Source organism: Aquarana catesbeiana, linkage group LG01 (assembly GCF_042186555.1).
Source record: "Aquarana catesbeiana isolate 2022-GZ linkage group LG01, ASM4218655v1, whole genome shotgun sequence".
Taxonomy (NCBI): Eukaryota; Metazoa; Chordata; class Amphibia; order Anura; family Ranidae; genus Aquarana; species Aquarana catesbeiana.
Window position 1 is genome coordinate 960,791,554 of NC_133324.1, and position 16,384 is coordinate 960,807,937.

General features: G+C 39.3%; 1 protein-coding gene across 1 annotated transcript in view; it reads left to right on the forward strand.

Moving 5' to 3' along the window:
• The first annotated feature begins 3,839 nt into the window (after positions 1-3,839).
• LOC141128630 (serine/threonine-protein kinase SBK1-like) overlaps positions 3,840-16,384 on the forward strand; it is a 29,140-nt gene continuing 16,595 nt past the window's right edge. The window contains exons 1-3 of the mRNA XM_073616031.1: positions 3,840-4,002; positions 4,575-4,777; positions 5,075-5,569. Coding sequence (XP_073472132.1) covers positions 3,840-4,002; positions 4,575-4,777; positions 5,075-5,569 — 861 coding nt within the window. The remainder of the gene's footprint in view (positions 4,003-4,574; positions 4,778-5,074; positions 5,570-16,384) is intronic.

The following is a 16,384-nucleotide window of genomic DNA, read 5'->3' on the forward strand; positions in this document are numbered from 1 at the left end:
CAAACAACTTAATATTTTTTTGCTAGAAAATTGCTTAAAACTACCAAACATGATATATATATATATATATATATATATATATATATATATATATATATATATATATATATATACACACACTGTATAATGAGATCCAAAAATCTAGACAATGGAGGTCCCTTCCTATTCTGAGATTATCATGCAAATTTGGCATTTCCTGAGGGTCACTGATGGACCCCACCAGTCCCAACAATGCAGGTTGGCTGCCATAAACATGGTCATTGTGATGGAAACCGTAGTGGCAGCCACACCTGAGCCTGGTATTCTACCTCCTCTTTAACATATCAATTCACTAGCCCATGACCATTGAGGTGATCCTTTGTGTCCAGGGTGTGACAGTTCTCTCTATTTTCTGTGGATAGTCATGGTCAAATATTTTAAGCAAAGCTAAAAGTCTATTTTTAGTGAATAACACAATCTCATTTGTATTTTATAATTATCCAAATGTTTAAATGGTTGCTGGTTTATATTTTTCACTACATTTTAGATTTTCAGGTTCTTCTTTTAGTGGCCATCCCCATGCAGTAGGCATTTCTGATGAACAGCATGTGACATAAAGGGGAAGCTACATAGAAAGAGTATTGCTTTTATACAGTCTATTCAGGCTGGTAAAACTTTGAGGTGAGAAGAAGTAAAACAAAAAATGACAAGATAGAATCATATTCTCTACATAGAATGAGTCATTGTGACTCCCTTCTTGTAAATATCAGCATTTTTATTCTACTTGAAGCAAAGTTAAACACCTTTGTTTGAAAAATAAATGCTAGCAGGTAGTTTTTAATGTCAGAAGAGACACCATATAGCTCTTGTGCTACTGAAGCTCTTTCCTTGTCTACTAGATTTTATTTTCTGAATTGTACACTGACTGCCACACAGAACAACTCAACAAGCAATCTCTGCATAGCAGGAATAGGTGCCAAAACAAAGTTACATCAAACCCAGCCGCTAAAGACTCTGGACCCAGAAGACGGAAGAAGGTGGCAATAGAGCGACTAGGTGCAGCATGGACATCATATTTTTTCTATAATGTTTTAAAATAATGTGCTTACATATCGTGCTACATTATAGCAAGAGCCATGTGGTCCCTTATGTTTAGTTTTATTTTAAACTGATCACATATAATGTATGTTTCTCCTATATAAATGTATAAAAAAAATTTTGGATTATCCAAACCATCCTTTCTCAAACTCTTCAAAATGGAGGAAGCCCCGAGATTACTTTTCAAATCTCAGAGATCCCCTTCTAAAGACTATTATATCCAAAGCTCTGTGTACCTTAGTGTAATGGTTGGTGGAATAAATGATCCCTATATTTGTGGTCAGTGAGAAGAATCTTCCTTACAGATATCTAGAAAGATCAATGGTGTTGGTTGCTACTTATCATCAAAGTAGAAATTCCTTTTTGGTCAAGGAACCCTTAGTGACCTCTGGAGGAACCTTATATACACATGGAACCCTGGACATGAAAAGCTGATCTAGACTAATTCTCTTCTCGTGGAAATTAAGTTTCCAGCAGTTAAAGAAATTCATAGTTTTTGCCAATGAGTTCATTCTGTAGTGAAACTATGATTTAAGGCTTCCTAATGCCATGGCAAACTCTACTGTTGTGTTAATGGTTAGAATAGTTATGTATAAACCTTTTTTTTTTTTTTTTTTTTTTTTAATGGGTATTCAGAAGCAGCAGCATTTTTAAAAGATTGTTGCTTTTGAAGGCGCTAGCTAATGATTTTTGCCATCCTTGTCTCGATACTTAATTTGTCATTCACCCAGAACATCATGTCAGTATGATATTTTCTATTACTAGATATACACATAATTGTTCTAGGTCAGTGACTAACCAAGTAATGAAGACATAATCAGGATGTTTGGAGATGAATCTCTAGAAAAATGCCCAGACATGGCAGCTCCAATAGTCCAATCCTGACAGGTCCTTTTAATCTTCATAAATATATTTTTATATTGATATAGCAATTTTTATTTTTTATTTTTTTCAATAAAGTCCCTTTTTAACTAAACTTATTGGTGTACAATATTATTAGAAATAAGATATAATGGCACAAAATAACCCGCAAGAACCTATACAGCCAATGTTACATTTTTTTCTCTATAAATATCTGGTTAGTACGCCATCATGTATTAGTTACTCAAACTAGAATTAGATTAAAAAAAAATATATAAAACCAAAAATTACCATTTTCTAGTTAATATGGTGGAAAGTTTAAATTTAAAACTCAAAAACTAAAAATTTAAAAGTTTAAAAAAAAATTCGGTTTCAGCGTGTTTAATTTTATCACCTGTTCTGTAGAAAACCTGTTTATGTGCAAATTGGCAAAAACAATGCGGGGTTATTTACACAGCATTTCCATTAGAAGTCAGCCAATGGAACTCCTTCATTCTCTGCCTTCCCCACCCATCTCCCTTATATAAAGCAGAACTCTCCCTTCTCTGATCAGTGACTCTACATTCAGAGATTCCCGTATACTGATCTATTACAGCCTAGCTGGAGATTTGGTTGTCCGGTGTTGAACTGCAGAGGAACAGAATTTTCAGAAAAATTAACCCGACTATATCACCGCTGAATACCCATAACATTAAGGTAAGGAACTTTCTAACCAATCATTGGATATTTATTATTTATTGAACATTTTGATAGCAATTCTCCAGAGATGTATGAGGTGTATGTGAAAAAATATATAAAAAACTATATATGAATTCCTGAGAAAATGGGCAATGGGTTGAGGTTCAGGATAAGATAATATGTAATACAATGTATAGAAAAGACAGGATAGACATTGGAGGCTTGCCATGATCACCCTGATGAAAAAGTTGTTAGTAATATGGAATATGTAATAAAAATTGAGGCTGTAATTTGTATGACGTAATACAATGGGAAACAGATGAGTTTTTGTGGCCAAGTAATGTATAATTTATATAAGGCTCGTCTTACAAGTATATTCTAATCTGTACAAAAAAAATGCCTTGAAAATGATTAAGGGTGCCTGAAAATAGAGGGATGTGGAAATTGAGTGTTTGGTTATTGTGGGTCATTCTAGGACTTTAACATTATGGGGAGAATGATTTAAGTGTCAGTAATATCTTCTGATGGCCTTTAGCATGGCCTCTGTTGTCTTCTATTGAGTACAAAAGGTGAAGCTACCATTTCCATATTTTACATGATAGTTCTGATGAAAATTACACTTCCTATCTGGCTGAGCTCTGTGTTCATCCTCCTGACTTTCTATAATGAAACTGAAACTCTGCATAGCTGGTTGGCAACAAGAAAGCAGGGTATCTTTTGTTGGTCATCCTTATGGTATGTTTAGTCTTTTAATGACAGAATCTGCCAAAAATATGAAGGTCACCAAGCTGCTTCTGGCAGCAGATACACCACATGTTTCCTGAAGTACACTTCAAGATAAAGTGAGTCTTTTGACCCAGTTCTAGAGAGCCCCCCCCCCCCATGCACACATACACAATTGAACTCTAAGCTACCGGATATATCCTGCTATTTATTTATGTATTATATGTCTTGGGTTTTCCTTTTGTTTTTGGTACTTGCTCAAGGTCCTTTAGCTGTACTAAATATATTTCTGTTGTGTTCAATCTCTATATTTAGTGTCCAACTTGTATTCCCAAATATTATACATGTAGATATGGTGGTCTACTACGCATTTTGTTTTTATAGGTTTATAACTGCAGGTAACAGTATTTATATTTGACACATTTCTAAAGTTTATTTTCAAAGGTTTTTTTTTTGCTTATTAATGTAACAAGTTTTAATGTTTTACTCTGCAGGACACTATGGCCTCTGCTGATCATAATGTGGAAGGTCTTCTGGACAGAATGGTGTCTTTCTATGCACAAGAACTAAAGCAGATCGACTTTGAAGAGTACTTCCTCATTGAGGAGGAGCTTGGAAAAGGTGGCTATGGAAATGTATTCTTGGTGAACGACAAGCAAACAGGTGAGTGAATTAATCTAGCCGCTATTTCAGTAACCTCTGTATATATGGATGTAAATTCAATCTGCAAGATACAGGCTTTTTCTATGGCCCATTACGTGAAATTATGACATCGTTATGAATAGAAAATGTTTCAAATATTAATGTTGGAAAAATTATTGGGCTGTTTCTTGGGAGGAGTTATGCAAATATCAAAATGTCTTGATGGGTACATATCTGTCTGGAAGAGTGAGCTTTCCTAGATGGACCGTATTTGTATGCAGAACACCATAGATTATGATCACATGTGATGTTAAGTCCAATGAATAAAAGGAAGGGGTTGGGAACAGTCAGACTGGGGATCATATGATGCTGGATGTCCTCTAGTCAAGAAATGAGGTGGGCTCTATCTGGAGAAGTTCTTGTACAGCTGAGTGCTGGTAAGGCAGTAGTTTAGCTTCTAATGAAGCATGATATAGTCTCAATCTGGCAGGAGCATATCTTCTTAAAATATTGAATATTTTCAAGTTAAAGATATAAAAATTACCAATTGAACATTTCTAGTTCTTGATCTAAGTTATTTCATTTTTTCACAGGTCAAAGAATGGCAATGAAGGTTATGGATAAGGACAAAACCAGTCAGCTGTCTTTCCTCCATGAATTCAGTATTTCATATTTACTGTCTTCTCATCAAAATATCATCGGATGTTTTGGCTTCTTCTTCTCCACCATTGACTATTTTGTTTTTGCCCAGGAACTGGCACCTGTTGGAGATCTGTTCTCCATGATCTTTCCAAATGTAAGTACATTAAGTTGTAGGAATGGCCGATTCTTTATTAAATCCTTTAAAAAAAAGTTAAAACTAATAATTTGAATTTCCCATCACTTTTTCTAAATGTCTTGGTGACCACTGTAATTAAGACAAAGCAAATCTCCCTGGGGGTGACACGTTCAACAATAAAATCCATCCCTAGCCTAAAATAAATAAATGAAAACCTTTATGGCCATACATGTATGCTTTTAACTGAAACTTTATTCATCCTTATATTCTCCCCTACTGTATTTAACATCTATTATGTTTTTGGATTTTTTCTAGGTGGGAATTCCAGAAGACGCAGCAAAGAGGTGTGCTGTGCAGATTTCCAGTGCTCTGGAATTTATATCTGAGAGAGGTTTTGTACACATGGACCTCAAACCAGAAAATGTTCTTGTTTTTGACCAGGACTGCCATTGTGTCAAGATCACGGACTTTGGACTCACTAAGGTCACAGAGACAGTTATTAGAGCAAGATGTGGAAGCAAATCTTACATGGCCCCAGAGATGTTTAACCTGAACATTTCAGATGGACTGGCTGTAGATGGCAGCCTTGATGTGTGGGCATTTGGTATTGTCATTTACTGCCTAGTCACAGGAGAGTTTCCATGGCGGGTGGCCATGCTTGATGATGAATCATATAAACAGTATGTTGACTGGCAAAATGATTTCCGGGAGGTTAATCCTCCAGAAACATGGGAAAAGGTTCCTGCTGGCATACAAAGAATGTTTTTGGATCTTTTGGCAATTGATCGCGCCAAAAGAAGTAAAACTTCAGTAGTCTTAAAATACCTGGGTGAAAGCTGGAAAGAAGAAACTCCAGAGTTGACTTTAACCACTTACCAACCCGGCCAATTCTGACCCTTCACTCCTACATGTAAAGATCATCATTTTTTTTTGCTAGAAAATTACACAGAACCCCCAAACATTATATATGCTTTTTTAGCAGAGACCCTAGAAAATACAATGGCAGTCATTGCAACTTTTTATCTTGCACGGTAGCAATTTTTCAAACACGTTTTTTTTTTTGGAAATGCTTTAAAAAAAAAAAAAAAAAAAAAACAGTAAAGTTAGTCCAATTTTTTTGCATAATGTGAAAGATGAATTTGCGCCGAGTAAATAGAAATCTAACATGTCATGCTTCAAAATTGCACACGCTCGTGAAATGGCGCCAAACTTCGGTACTTAAAAATCCTCATAGACAATGCTTTAAAATTTCTAACTGCTTACATGTTTTGAGTTACAGAGGAGGTCTAGGGCTAGAATTATTGCTCTTTCTCTAACATTCGCGGCGTCACCTCACATGTGTGGTTTCAACACCGTTTTCATATGTGGGCGGGACTTATGTATGCGTTCGTTTCTGCGTGCGACACTTTTTGAAAAAAAAAAAATTGATCACTTTTATTCCTATTACAAGGAGTGTAAATATCCCTTGTAATATGAATGTGGCATGACAGGACCTCTTTATAGTGATATATGGGGTCAATAAGACACCACATCTCACCTCTAGGCTGGGAAGCCTAAAAGCAAAAGAAAAATAAAACGATCACCGATTCCCAGCCGAAGCGGCGCCGTTTTTTTGAATGCAGAGGCTGGGCGTGACATTATAGCATCGCGCTCGGCCTCCGACAATCATAGAGACTCTGGCGACCATCTGGTCTGCCGGAAATCTCTATGGTGGACATCCGGCGCCGGCGGATCCGTTCTCCGACTCACCAATTGCAGAGGTGAGTCGATAGAAGCACCGCAGGGCGGCAGGAGGGGGGGACATCCCCTCTCGCTGCTCGTATGAACGACCAAGCGGCTGACCCGCTGCTATGACCGTTCTTATGGTGTAGGGAATCGCCGGCTGAAAACGACTATCTGAATGATGTCTCTAGCTGCAGGCATCATTCAGATATACCCCCCACAATCCCAGGACATCCTACGGTCAGCAAGTGGTTAATACAAGAGGAGAGGGGTTCCATTAAAAGGATTTCTTCAGTCCAGTCTGAGCTGACATTGGCTTCCCACCTGAACACGTCACAGAGCAGTGTATCCATCTCATCAACTATCAGCGCTTTGTCTTAGCTTCTGACCACAAACCCCTCTGGATCTCAGTCTGAGATGATTCCAGAGCCACAGAAGGACAACATGTCAGAGGCACCAATTTATGTTTGATGAGGAATATTGGTGAGTGATGGTTCGTCTAAAACATCATCACATAGGTTCAACTTTTCTCAGGTATGTGACTTTCTTGGTGAAATAATTTGATCATAACATTCTATATGTATTTTGTAGTCCACTCCAACTTTTAGGACCATGTCACACTAGCAGTTCTTCAAAAAGTGTGTAGTCACTACTCTTGTCTATATCCCCACTAATATTCCTGTGTTACTAAAGACATGGAATCTTCATCCGAAGAATACAGCGAGATTACTTCTTTTTTTGGAAATAGATTCCTCTGTCCTCCTCAGTTGTCCCTCTTCTGCTGTACAGATCTCCAAAGAAATGTACTATTTCATTAGAAATAATTTTGTGGCGGAGTAAATCTTTCATCCAGCGATTAAACTATTGCAAACATGGCACTGGCACATTTTATACATACATACTTTGTGCTATTTGTCCTTCCCTTTCATCTCAGAAAGTTGGGAGATATGCCAATGACACATATAACTTTTGTTAGCCATTCTCAGAGTGGTGGGGCTAAGCCTTGCAGTTAAGATTATTAAAGCAAAACTAGAATCAAGTAGGTTGATATAAAAGGTCTTCTAGCTTACAATGGTAATAGCAGGACTCTTGTTGGGTATGTTCTTATCATTTTGTGATTAATTATTTTAAATGATTTACTGATTAATTTTAATATGACATTGCCAAGAACATTTTTTACATATTTGGTGGAGTAATTCACAGGAATCTGAGTTTGGTTTTTATCAATCTAGAAGAGTAGAACTAGTAAAGGATGGTTTCTTTTTGGATGATTTAGGTCTCTATTCCTTTTGTTTATTGTCTCATTAACTAAGATTAGCTATTCCAGGGTTTTCTAATTTACACAAAACACCTATGTAGTCAGTGTCTGTAACCTTATAAATGTTTAGCATTTCATATATCATTATTTACTGCAGGATAGTCAGTCATTCTATGAGGAAGAAATCTTTCAGAACTGACCATGTGCATTTTTTTATTATTAATTCTATATTCATGTTTGCTGTTCACAAATAATTTTCTTTATTTTACTCCAACAATATTTCTTTATATTTTTTAGGTGACAAGTCTGGACTATTTCCAGGGGTTGAACAAGACCCCTGCCTGGTACATGGGGGGATGTAACTTGTACATATATAAGTAGTTACTCCTCCTGTGCACTGGGTGGAGCTCTTGAATTTTCTCCATACACAAAAATACCCGCTGATAATGCCAGAAATCCAGTGAGCTCCTAAATTCCTGTTTGAACTGACAACCCTGGAGGAGTTATGCAATTAGGAAAATGTCTTGATGGGTGGATGTCAGTCTGGAGGAGTGGGGGTAATTAAATACAGTATATTTTTTTAAGTACACTGAGAAGGTATTGTGTTTTTCTTTTCTCCCTTTTCTCTTCCTTTAGAGCCCTTTCATACTGACAGCGCGGCACTTTTCCTTCATTTTAGAGGTACTTTTCTGCCACTAGCGGCACGCTTTTAACCCCTGCTAGCGTCCGAATATAGGGTTTAAAGCACCGCTACCACGGCACTTTGCAGGGCGCTTCGGCGCGCTGCCCATTGATTTCAATGGGCAGGGGCCCTTTAGGAGTGGTGTATACATTGCTCCTAAAGTGCCCCAAAGATATGCTGCTTGCAGGACTTTTTTGAACATCCTGCCAGTGCAGTGCCCCAGTGTAAAAGAACTCAGGCTTTCGCACTGGGACTGCAGGTGAGGCATTTTTCAGGCGCTTTAGAGTCGCTATTTTTAGCGCTAAAGTGCCTGAAAAACGCCTCCAGTGTGAAAGGGGTCTTATTAAATCTTTTTTTTCTAGTGAATGGTATTGTGAAAACCTCTTCTAGGTAAAAGAAAAAAAAAAACACACCAAGGTCCTGCAAGGCCTATATGAAATATAAATTGCTTGTGAAATAAACAATTCTGTAATTCCTCCTGTACAATAATAGTGTGGATTACTGTAGATTAGGGATGAGCTTCGAGTTCGAGTCGAACTCATGTTCTACTCGAACATTGGCTGTTCGCAAGTTCGCCGAACAGCGAACAATTTGGGGTGTTCGCGGCAAATTCGAATGCCGCGGAACACCCTTTAAAAGTCTATGGGAGAAATCAAAAGTGCTAATTTTAAAGGCTTATATGCAAGTTATTGTCATAAAAAGTGTTTGGGGACCTGGGTCCTGCCCCAGGGGACATGGATCAATGCAAAAAAAAGTTTTAAAAACGGACGTTTTTTCAGGAGCAGTGATTTTATTAATGCTTAAAGTCAAACAATAAAAGTGTAATATCCCTTTAAATTTCGTACCTGGGGGGTGTCTATAGTATGCCTGTAAAGGGGCGCATGTTTCCCGTGTTTAGAACAGTCTGACAGCAAAATGACATTTTGAAGGAAAAAACTCATTTAAAACTACCGCGGCTATTGCATTGCCGACAATACACATAGAAGTTCATTGATAAAAACGGCATGGGAATTCCCCACAGGGCAACCCCGAACCAAAATTAAAAAAAAAAAATGATGTGGGGGTCCCCCTAAATTCCATACAAGGCCCTTCGGGTCTGGTATGGATATTAAGGGGAACCCCAGCCAAAATTTAAAAAAAAAATTGACGTGGGGTTCCCCCTAAATTCCATACCAGACCCTTCAGGTCTGGTATGGATTTTAAGGGGAACCCCGCGCCAAAAAAAAAAAAAAAAAACGGCGTGGGGTCCCCCTAAAAATCCATACCAGACCCTTATCCGAGCACGCAACCTGGCAGGCCGCAGGAAAAGAGGGGGGGACGAGAGTGCGGCCCCCCCCCCTCCTGAACCGTACCAGGCCACATGCCCTCAACATTGGGAGGGTGCTTTGGGGTAGCCCCCCAAAGCACCCCAAAGCACCCTCCCAATGTTGAGGGCATGTGGCCTGGTACGGTTCAGGAGGGGGGGGGGGCCGCACTCTCGTCCCCCCCTCTTTTCCTGCGGCCTGCCAGGTTGCGTGCTCGGATAAGGGTCTGGTATGGATTTTTAGGGGGACCCCACGCCGTTTTTTTTTTTTTTTTTTGGCGCGGGGTTCCCCTTAAAATCCATACCAGACCTGAAGGGTCTGGTATGGAATTTAGGGGGAACCCCACGTCAATTTTTTTTTTAAATTTTGGCTGGGGTTCCCCTTAATATCCATACCAGACCTGAAGGGCCTTGTATGGAATTTAGGGGGACCCCCACATCATTTTTTTTTTTTAATTTTGGTTCGGGGTTGCCCTGTGGGGAATTCCCATGCCGTTTTTATCAATGAACTTCTATGTGTATTGTCGGCAATGCAATAGCCGCGGTAGTTTTAAATGAGTTTTTTCCTTCAAAATGTCATTTTGCTGTCAGACTGTTCTAAACACGGGAAACATGCGCCCCTTTACAGGCATACTATAGACACCCCCCAGGTATGAAATTTAAAGGGATATTACACTTTTATTGTTTGACTTTAAGCATTTTTAAAATCACTGCTCCTGAAAAAACGGCCGTTTTTAAAACTTTTTTTTGCATTGATCCATGTCCCCTGGGGCAGGACCCAGGTCCCCAAACACTTTTATTGACAATAACTTGCATATTAGCCTTTAAAATTAGCACTTTTGATTATTCATGTTCGTGTCCCATAGACTTTAACGGTGTTCGCGTGTTCGAACGAATTTTTTTCCTGTTCGCATGTTCTGGTGCGAACCGAACAGGGGGGTGTTCGGCTCATCCCTACTGTAGATGTGAGATTCATAGGGAGGTTGAATAAGATAGAAGAGGAGGCAATATAAATTGAAATCCCAGTCTACAGTATAAGGCCAATGAACATATAGCCACTCTGCATCCAAATGACCACACACAAATTAAAAATAAATAAATAAAAAGAGTAAAGGTGGTGGGTAGTGATGAACCAACCACATCTGGGGGGTGGTTGAACAGGGTTCGGTGAACAGGTTTGTGTGCCTAATTTGAACCCCTTTGAAGTCAATGGGAGCCGAATGTTAAAAATACATTTCTGGACATTTCCTGACCTAATAGGTAAGAGAATGTCAAACAAATGAGATGGGGGTTGGGCACTGACCTTGGAGACATGTACCAAAGCAATTTTTTTAATGCCATTAGTTGCAGAACTGGGCACTGCCCTTAGGGACACACAGCAAAGAAAAAAACATCTAAAAATTCAATTTGTTTGGGAAGAGCTTTAATAAACGCTTATTTAAACATTACATATGCAAACCCCCCATTAAACATCATGTCTGGGGTTGTGTTGCCACAAAATCCTTTTAATCCAGGACACATATTAATTAAACCGGTTCTGAGGCTGATTTAATGCAGATAAGGCACCAAAAGAGTTTAATTACCAACTTAATCAACCACAGAACCTGTGTAATTAATGTGTGTCCTGGATTAGAGGGATGATGTGGCAACCCTAGTCTGGGGGTGACCTGACCCTGCTTGTGAAGTGTTGTATCTGTACAATGTATGCAACCTACTACAGGAACACCGACATTTACAAAAAGAAAGCACGTTTTAATTGTAGGAAAAGATGATCTTTCCCAGCAGCTTTGTTCTGTTTTCAACCACTTTGTACCCGGAGCAATTCCGACACTTCTCCTAACATTTCAAAAATCATCATTTTTTTTTTCTAGAAAATTACTCAAGAACCCCAAACACACATATATATATATATATATATATATATATATATATATATATATATATATATATATATATATATATATATATATATATATATATATATGTATATATATATATATATATATAGCAAACATTTTTGGGAAAAAAACACTTTTATGAATAAGAAAAAAAAAAACAACTCTAAAGTTAGCCTTTTTTTTTGTATAAAGTGAAAGATAATGCTAGGCCGAGTAAATAGATACCTAACATTTTAAAATTGTGCACACTCCTGGGATGGGACCAAACTTTTCTACTTAAAAATCTCCATCAGCTACGCTTTAACATATTTTACAGCTTACAAGTTTAGAGTCCCAGAGAAGGTATAGAGCTAGAAATATTGCTTTAATTCTAATGTTTGCAGCGTTACCTCACATGTAAGGTTTGAATGTAGTTTAAGTGTACGGGTGCAACCTACGTATGCGTTTGTTTCTGTATGCGAGCACACAGGGATGGCGGGGGTTATTTTTACACTTTCCCTTTTAATTTTTACATTTTTGATCACTTTTATTTTTCTTACAAGGATAGTAAACATCCTTTGTAAAAGGAATATTGCATGACAGGTCCTCTTTATGGAGAAATGTGGGGTCTATAGGACCCCACATCTATCCTCTAGGCTGAAAAGCCTGAGATTTAAAAAAAAAAAAAAAAATTTAACAAAAAAAGACAGTGTTTACATCTGCTGGCGCCGGAAGTGACGTCATTGCATTGCTTCCAGCCCCTGAGAGTCATAGAGATGACCGGGCACCATGTGGTCTTTGGTCAGCTCTATGGTGAACTTCCGCAACTGGCCGGTTCATTCTCTGGCTCGTCCATCGCACGGGTGAGACGGAGAAGCACCAGAAGGCGGTGGGGGGGGGGCGTCCCCTGCCGCCACCTGTAGAAACAATCAAGCGGTGAAACAACTGCTATGAATGTTTATATTGTGCGGGGAATTGCCTGCTGAAAAGAATAGCTGGATGATGCCTGCAGCTGCACCCATCATTCAGATATCACCACTTCAAATCCCCAACGTCATATGACGTAAACCCGGGTGAAGTAATTAAACAACTGGGGATTCCAGTCATCTATACCAGACCCTATATAAGGATGGAGATGTTAATGGGAAGCCCCACAAAAAACACAGGGGGTCTCCCCCAATTTATAGCAGACCCTTCAGTTCCTGCCTCTGGGATATACATAAAGTGCCGCAGCGGCGCTGTCATTTACTAAGGAAAACTGTTGCTCAAACCAGCAAATGATATGTGATTGACCTCTGCATTGTGTTAAAGCATAATGACCCCTCCAAGGGTCTGCTGTGTATTTTAGGAGGCATGTTTGAGTTAGAGGTGTCTGTGTGGGTTTTGTTTGGTTTTTTTTGTTTTGTTTTTTTAAATAAACTGCCAATGAATGTCCTTTTGTTGGAAATTTAAACGGTATCATGTATTCTTTGTAAATTTCTTTGTAAATAGCACATCCTACAATGAGAATGAAAAAAAAATGCCTAGGACCCCCCCCCACCCCAAAGAAAAAAAAAAAATTATACTTACCTAACAGTAATTTTCCTTTCCTGATGCAAGCATGACAGCATATACGTGTGGTTAGGCTCCGCCCCCTGCCCCATCACAGGACCGGTTATACTATAATACTATACTATATACAAGCCACATTGCCCCGCCACCCCCCAAGCCATCGAAGAGGGCCCCCCTCACCTACCTTCCACCCACCAGACTGGATAAATGCTATGAGGTGCCGCGTTCCACTTAGAAGCCCAGAAAGAAAACACACAGGAACTGAATCCACCGGATGTGACGTCGGCAACCCGGAACTCGAGCGGACGCTTAACCCGGCTGTGAATGGAGGGCTATATAGCCCCGGACTCCTCCCACAGATCCAGCCTGGCCTCCAGCCAGCCTTTCAGCATAGTGCACCCCCTTAGGAGCCACAGATAAACTGGAACCCCCCACTCCTGCACAGCCAGGCACACTGAATTTCACAGGCACTCCCAGGAAGATTCAGAGAACAGTCTGTGACTTTGTTTTTGTTAATTATTAAGGGTTAATAACTTGGATAGGGATGGGAGATTATGGGATGCCCACTTGAATTCAACAACAAAACTTAAGGGACATTCTTATTTTATACATGTCTCTATATACAGCTCCAACTTCTTTCTTCAAAACACACTTGCTTGTTCCAGCTATGTCACTCTATGATGATCTGACAGCCTCCAGTCAAATGTAACCACAGCCCCTTACAGGCAGGGACTCGCAGCACCTATGAGTGTAGAACAGTGGAGTGACACAGCTTATACTTTCACATCAATTCCTTTCTATGGTCACTGATCCCAGCACCACCGCTTCAGGTACTGCCAACCCACCTGGCTGCATCTGCCTCTTTCATTAGCCCTCCAGGCTAACTTCTCCACAGCAGCCTACCAAACTGACTCTCACCAGCCCACCCAGCTGACTCTCAAGAGATCTCCTAGGAAAAGGTTGAAGACTTAAGCACAGCACAGTATTCAGGCAGAACTGTCTAGATGTGGCAGTCTTCCCTCTTATTAGCCCCCAGTAGTGGTGACCTACTCTCGCTCTCCTCTTTCCTGCTCCCGTGTCTCCAGGAAGGGCTTCCTCAGAGTGTTATGGCAAGATACTTCTAGCACCTGAGCCCCAGCCCAAGGTCACCCCCCCAGACTAGGGAGTACCCCTCAGGGCCTCCGACAGCCTTCACAGCACTATATCTTTCACCCGACTCTCCTGCTGGCATGGCCATTGTCTATTTAGGAGGTTGATGTTAAGTGAAGATTGTTTACCCCTAGAAGCAGTGTATGCTTCATGTACTAAAGGTGTGGGATATCATTTTTCATTTAACTTTTGTTTCAGGAGGTGACCTTGTGACAAGTATTTGTTATTTGTACAATTATGTTTAAGTCAATGAAATTGACCTTTTGGGATGTTGGCTGTCCACATAGAATGGTAGTAGCTATGGAATTGTAGAAAATAATTGTCTGTGGTTGTTTTAACAATTGTTTGCATATATAGTCTGCTTCGCATGGCACAATTTTAAATCCAAAAAGGTCAGATTGGATCGCATACAGATGTAAATGAGAGGCCTAGGGTGTTTGGAGTTCCAATATGTAACAGATTTCTCTACCAAGAATCGGAGGCCATCTCAAATGAAGATATCATCAATAGAACAACCAAAAAAAAGACTATATTTCTTGAATAGGGGTTGTTGTTCCAGATAGACTGGTGTTCCTATAGGTCCATGGTCAAATTTGCATAGCTAGGGGCAAAATTTGCCCCCATAGCTGTGCCCTGTATTTGTAAAAAATAGTCACCTTATAAGGAAAAATAGTTGTGTGTAAAAACACACAAAAAGATAAGTGGCATCCATTACAAATTGGGCTTGTCTGTGATTTGAGTGAGTCTTGGATGAGAAAGTATTGCTCTGCTCTACGTCTGAACTCATGGGTGATTGAGGTATATAGGGAATTAACATCAAGGGATACCCACAGATATGGTGGTTCCCAGGTATGTTTTCAAGATGTCTACAAGGTGGATACCATCATATGTGTTTGTGTGTGTTCTATATATACACACACACAGTATAACAAGTGTTGAGGGTGGAGTGCACATGCTCCAATGTAGCAGTGCTAAGCAATCAGACCCTTCCACAGGCCATATATAGAGAGAAAATCAGATGGGATTGCTGCGCTTACACATTATTAAAAAAAGATATAAATTCAAATTCCATTCAGTGTTAAAAACATGATAGTTTTGGGCTATACAGATAGCGCCCTTCAAAATAAGACACATGCAATGATAGTGATCTTTACAAGCTTATCTATCTATCTATCTATCTATCTATCTATCTATCTATCTATCTATCTATCTATCTATCTATCTATCTATATATTGATAAGGTTAGGGATTTGATTCAGAGTTCTTACTTAAACTAATGCCTACGTGTAAAATCTGTTATGAAATATAGTCTGTTATGAAATGCCTGCCTTGCAGTCTCTTATGAAATTAACCTTTGTCTGCTGACACATTATTCTCGATGAAACTACTTTTATTGTAACCTTTGACTGCTGATACAAAAATTATCTGTCGAAACTGCTTTTATTATCTGATATCTATGTTGTACTTTGATATTTGCGTTTATGTATAAAAAGATTCAATAAACCAAGACAGATCAGATTAATACGGGACATTCAAAGCTCGTAGGCTGATATACAGATATTCTGTCTGTGTCTATTTCTTTAAGAGCTAAGATCTGACAAAGCAATTTAAACTTAAAGCAACTTACTTAAAAGTTGAACCTTAACATTTTGGCGCCCGAATAGCAGGGACCCACCAGGACGCTACAAGAGGTGGCTGAGCTACGCTGACGGAACAGAAGGACAGGCATTCCGGGAACCACAGATCAAAAACCTGGCCAGGTAAGAAAAAGCTTTATTTTTCTTATATTCTGTGCTCCCCTGATTTGTGCCTATCCGTTCTGTTGGTTATGGTTCTCCTAGTTTTAAAACACCAGCCTCTGTAGTGGTGAGTCTCTAGAATTTACTGCATATTTTGGTTTATATTGCTGGAATTATTTGTTGTTTGTTGTCTGTCTGTCTTGTTGAGAAAGTGAATGAGCCTTGTCAAGGATGGTATGAGTTAGACGGGGATTGCCGAACTAAGCAACGGAATGCGCCTTACCTCACATGATTGGGAACTTGTGAGCTTGGGGGTCTGATGCTTATGCTTAACCTCACATCTA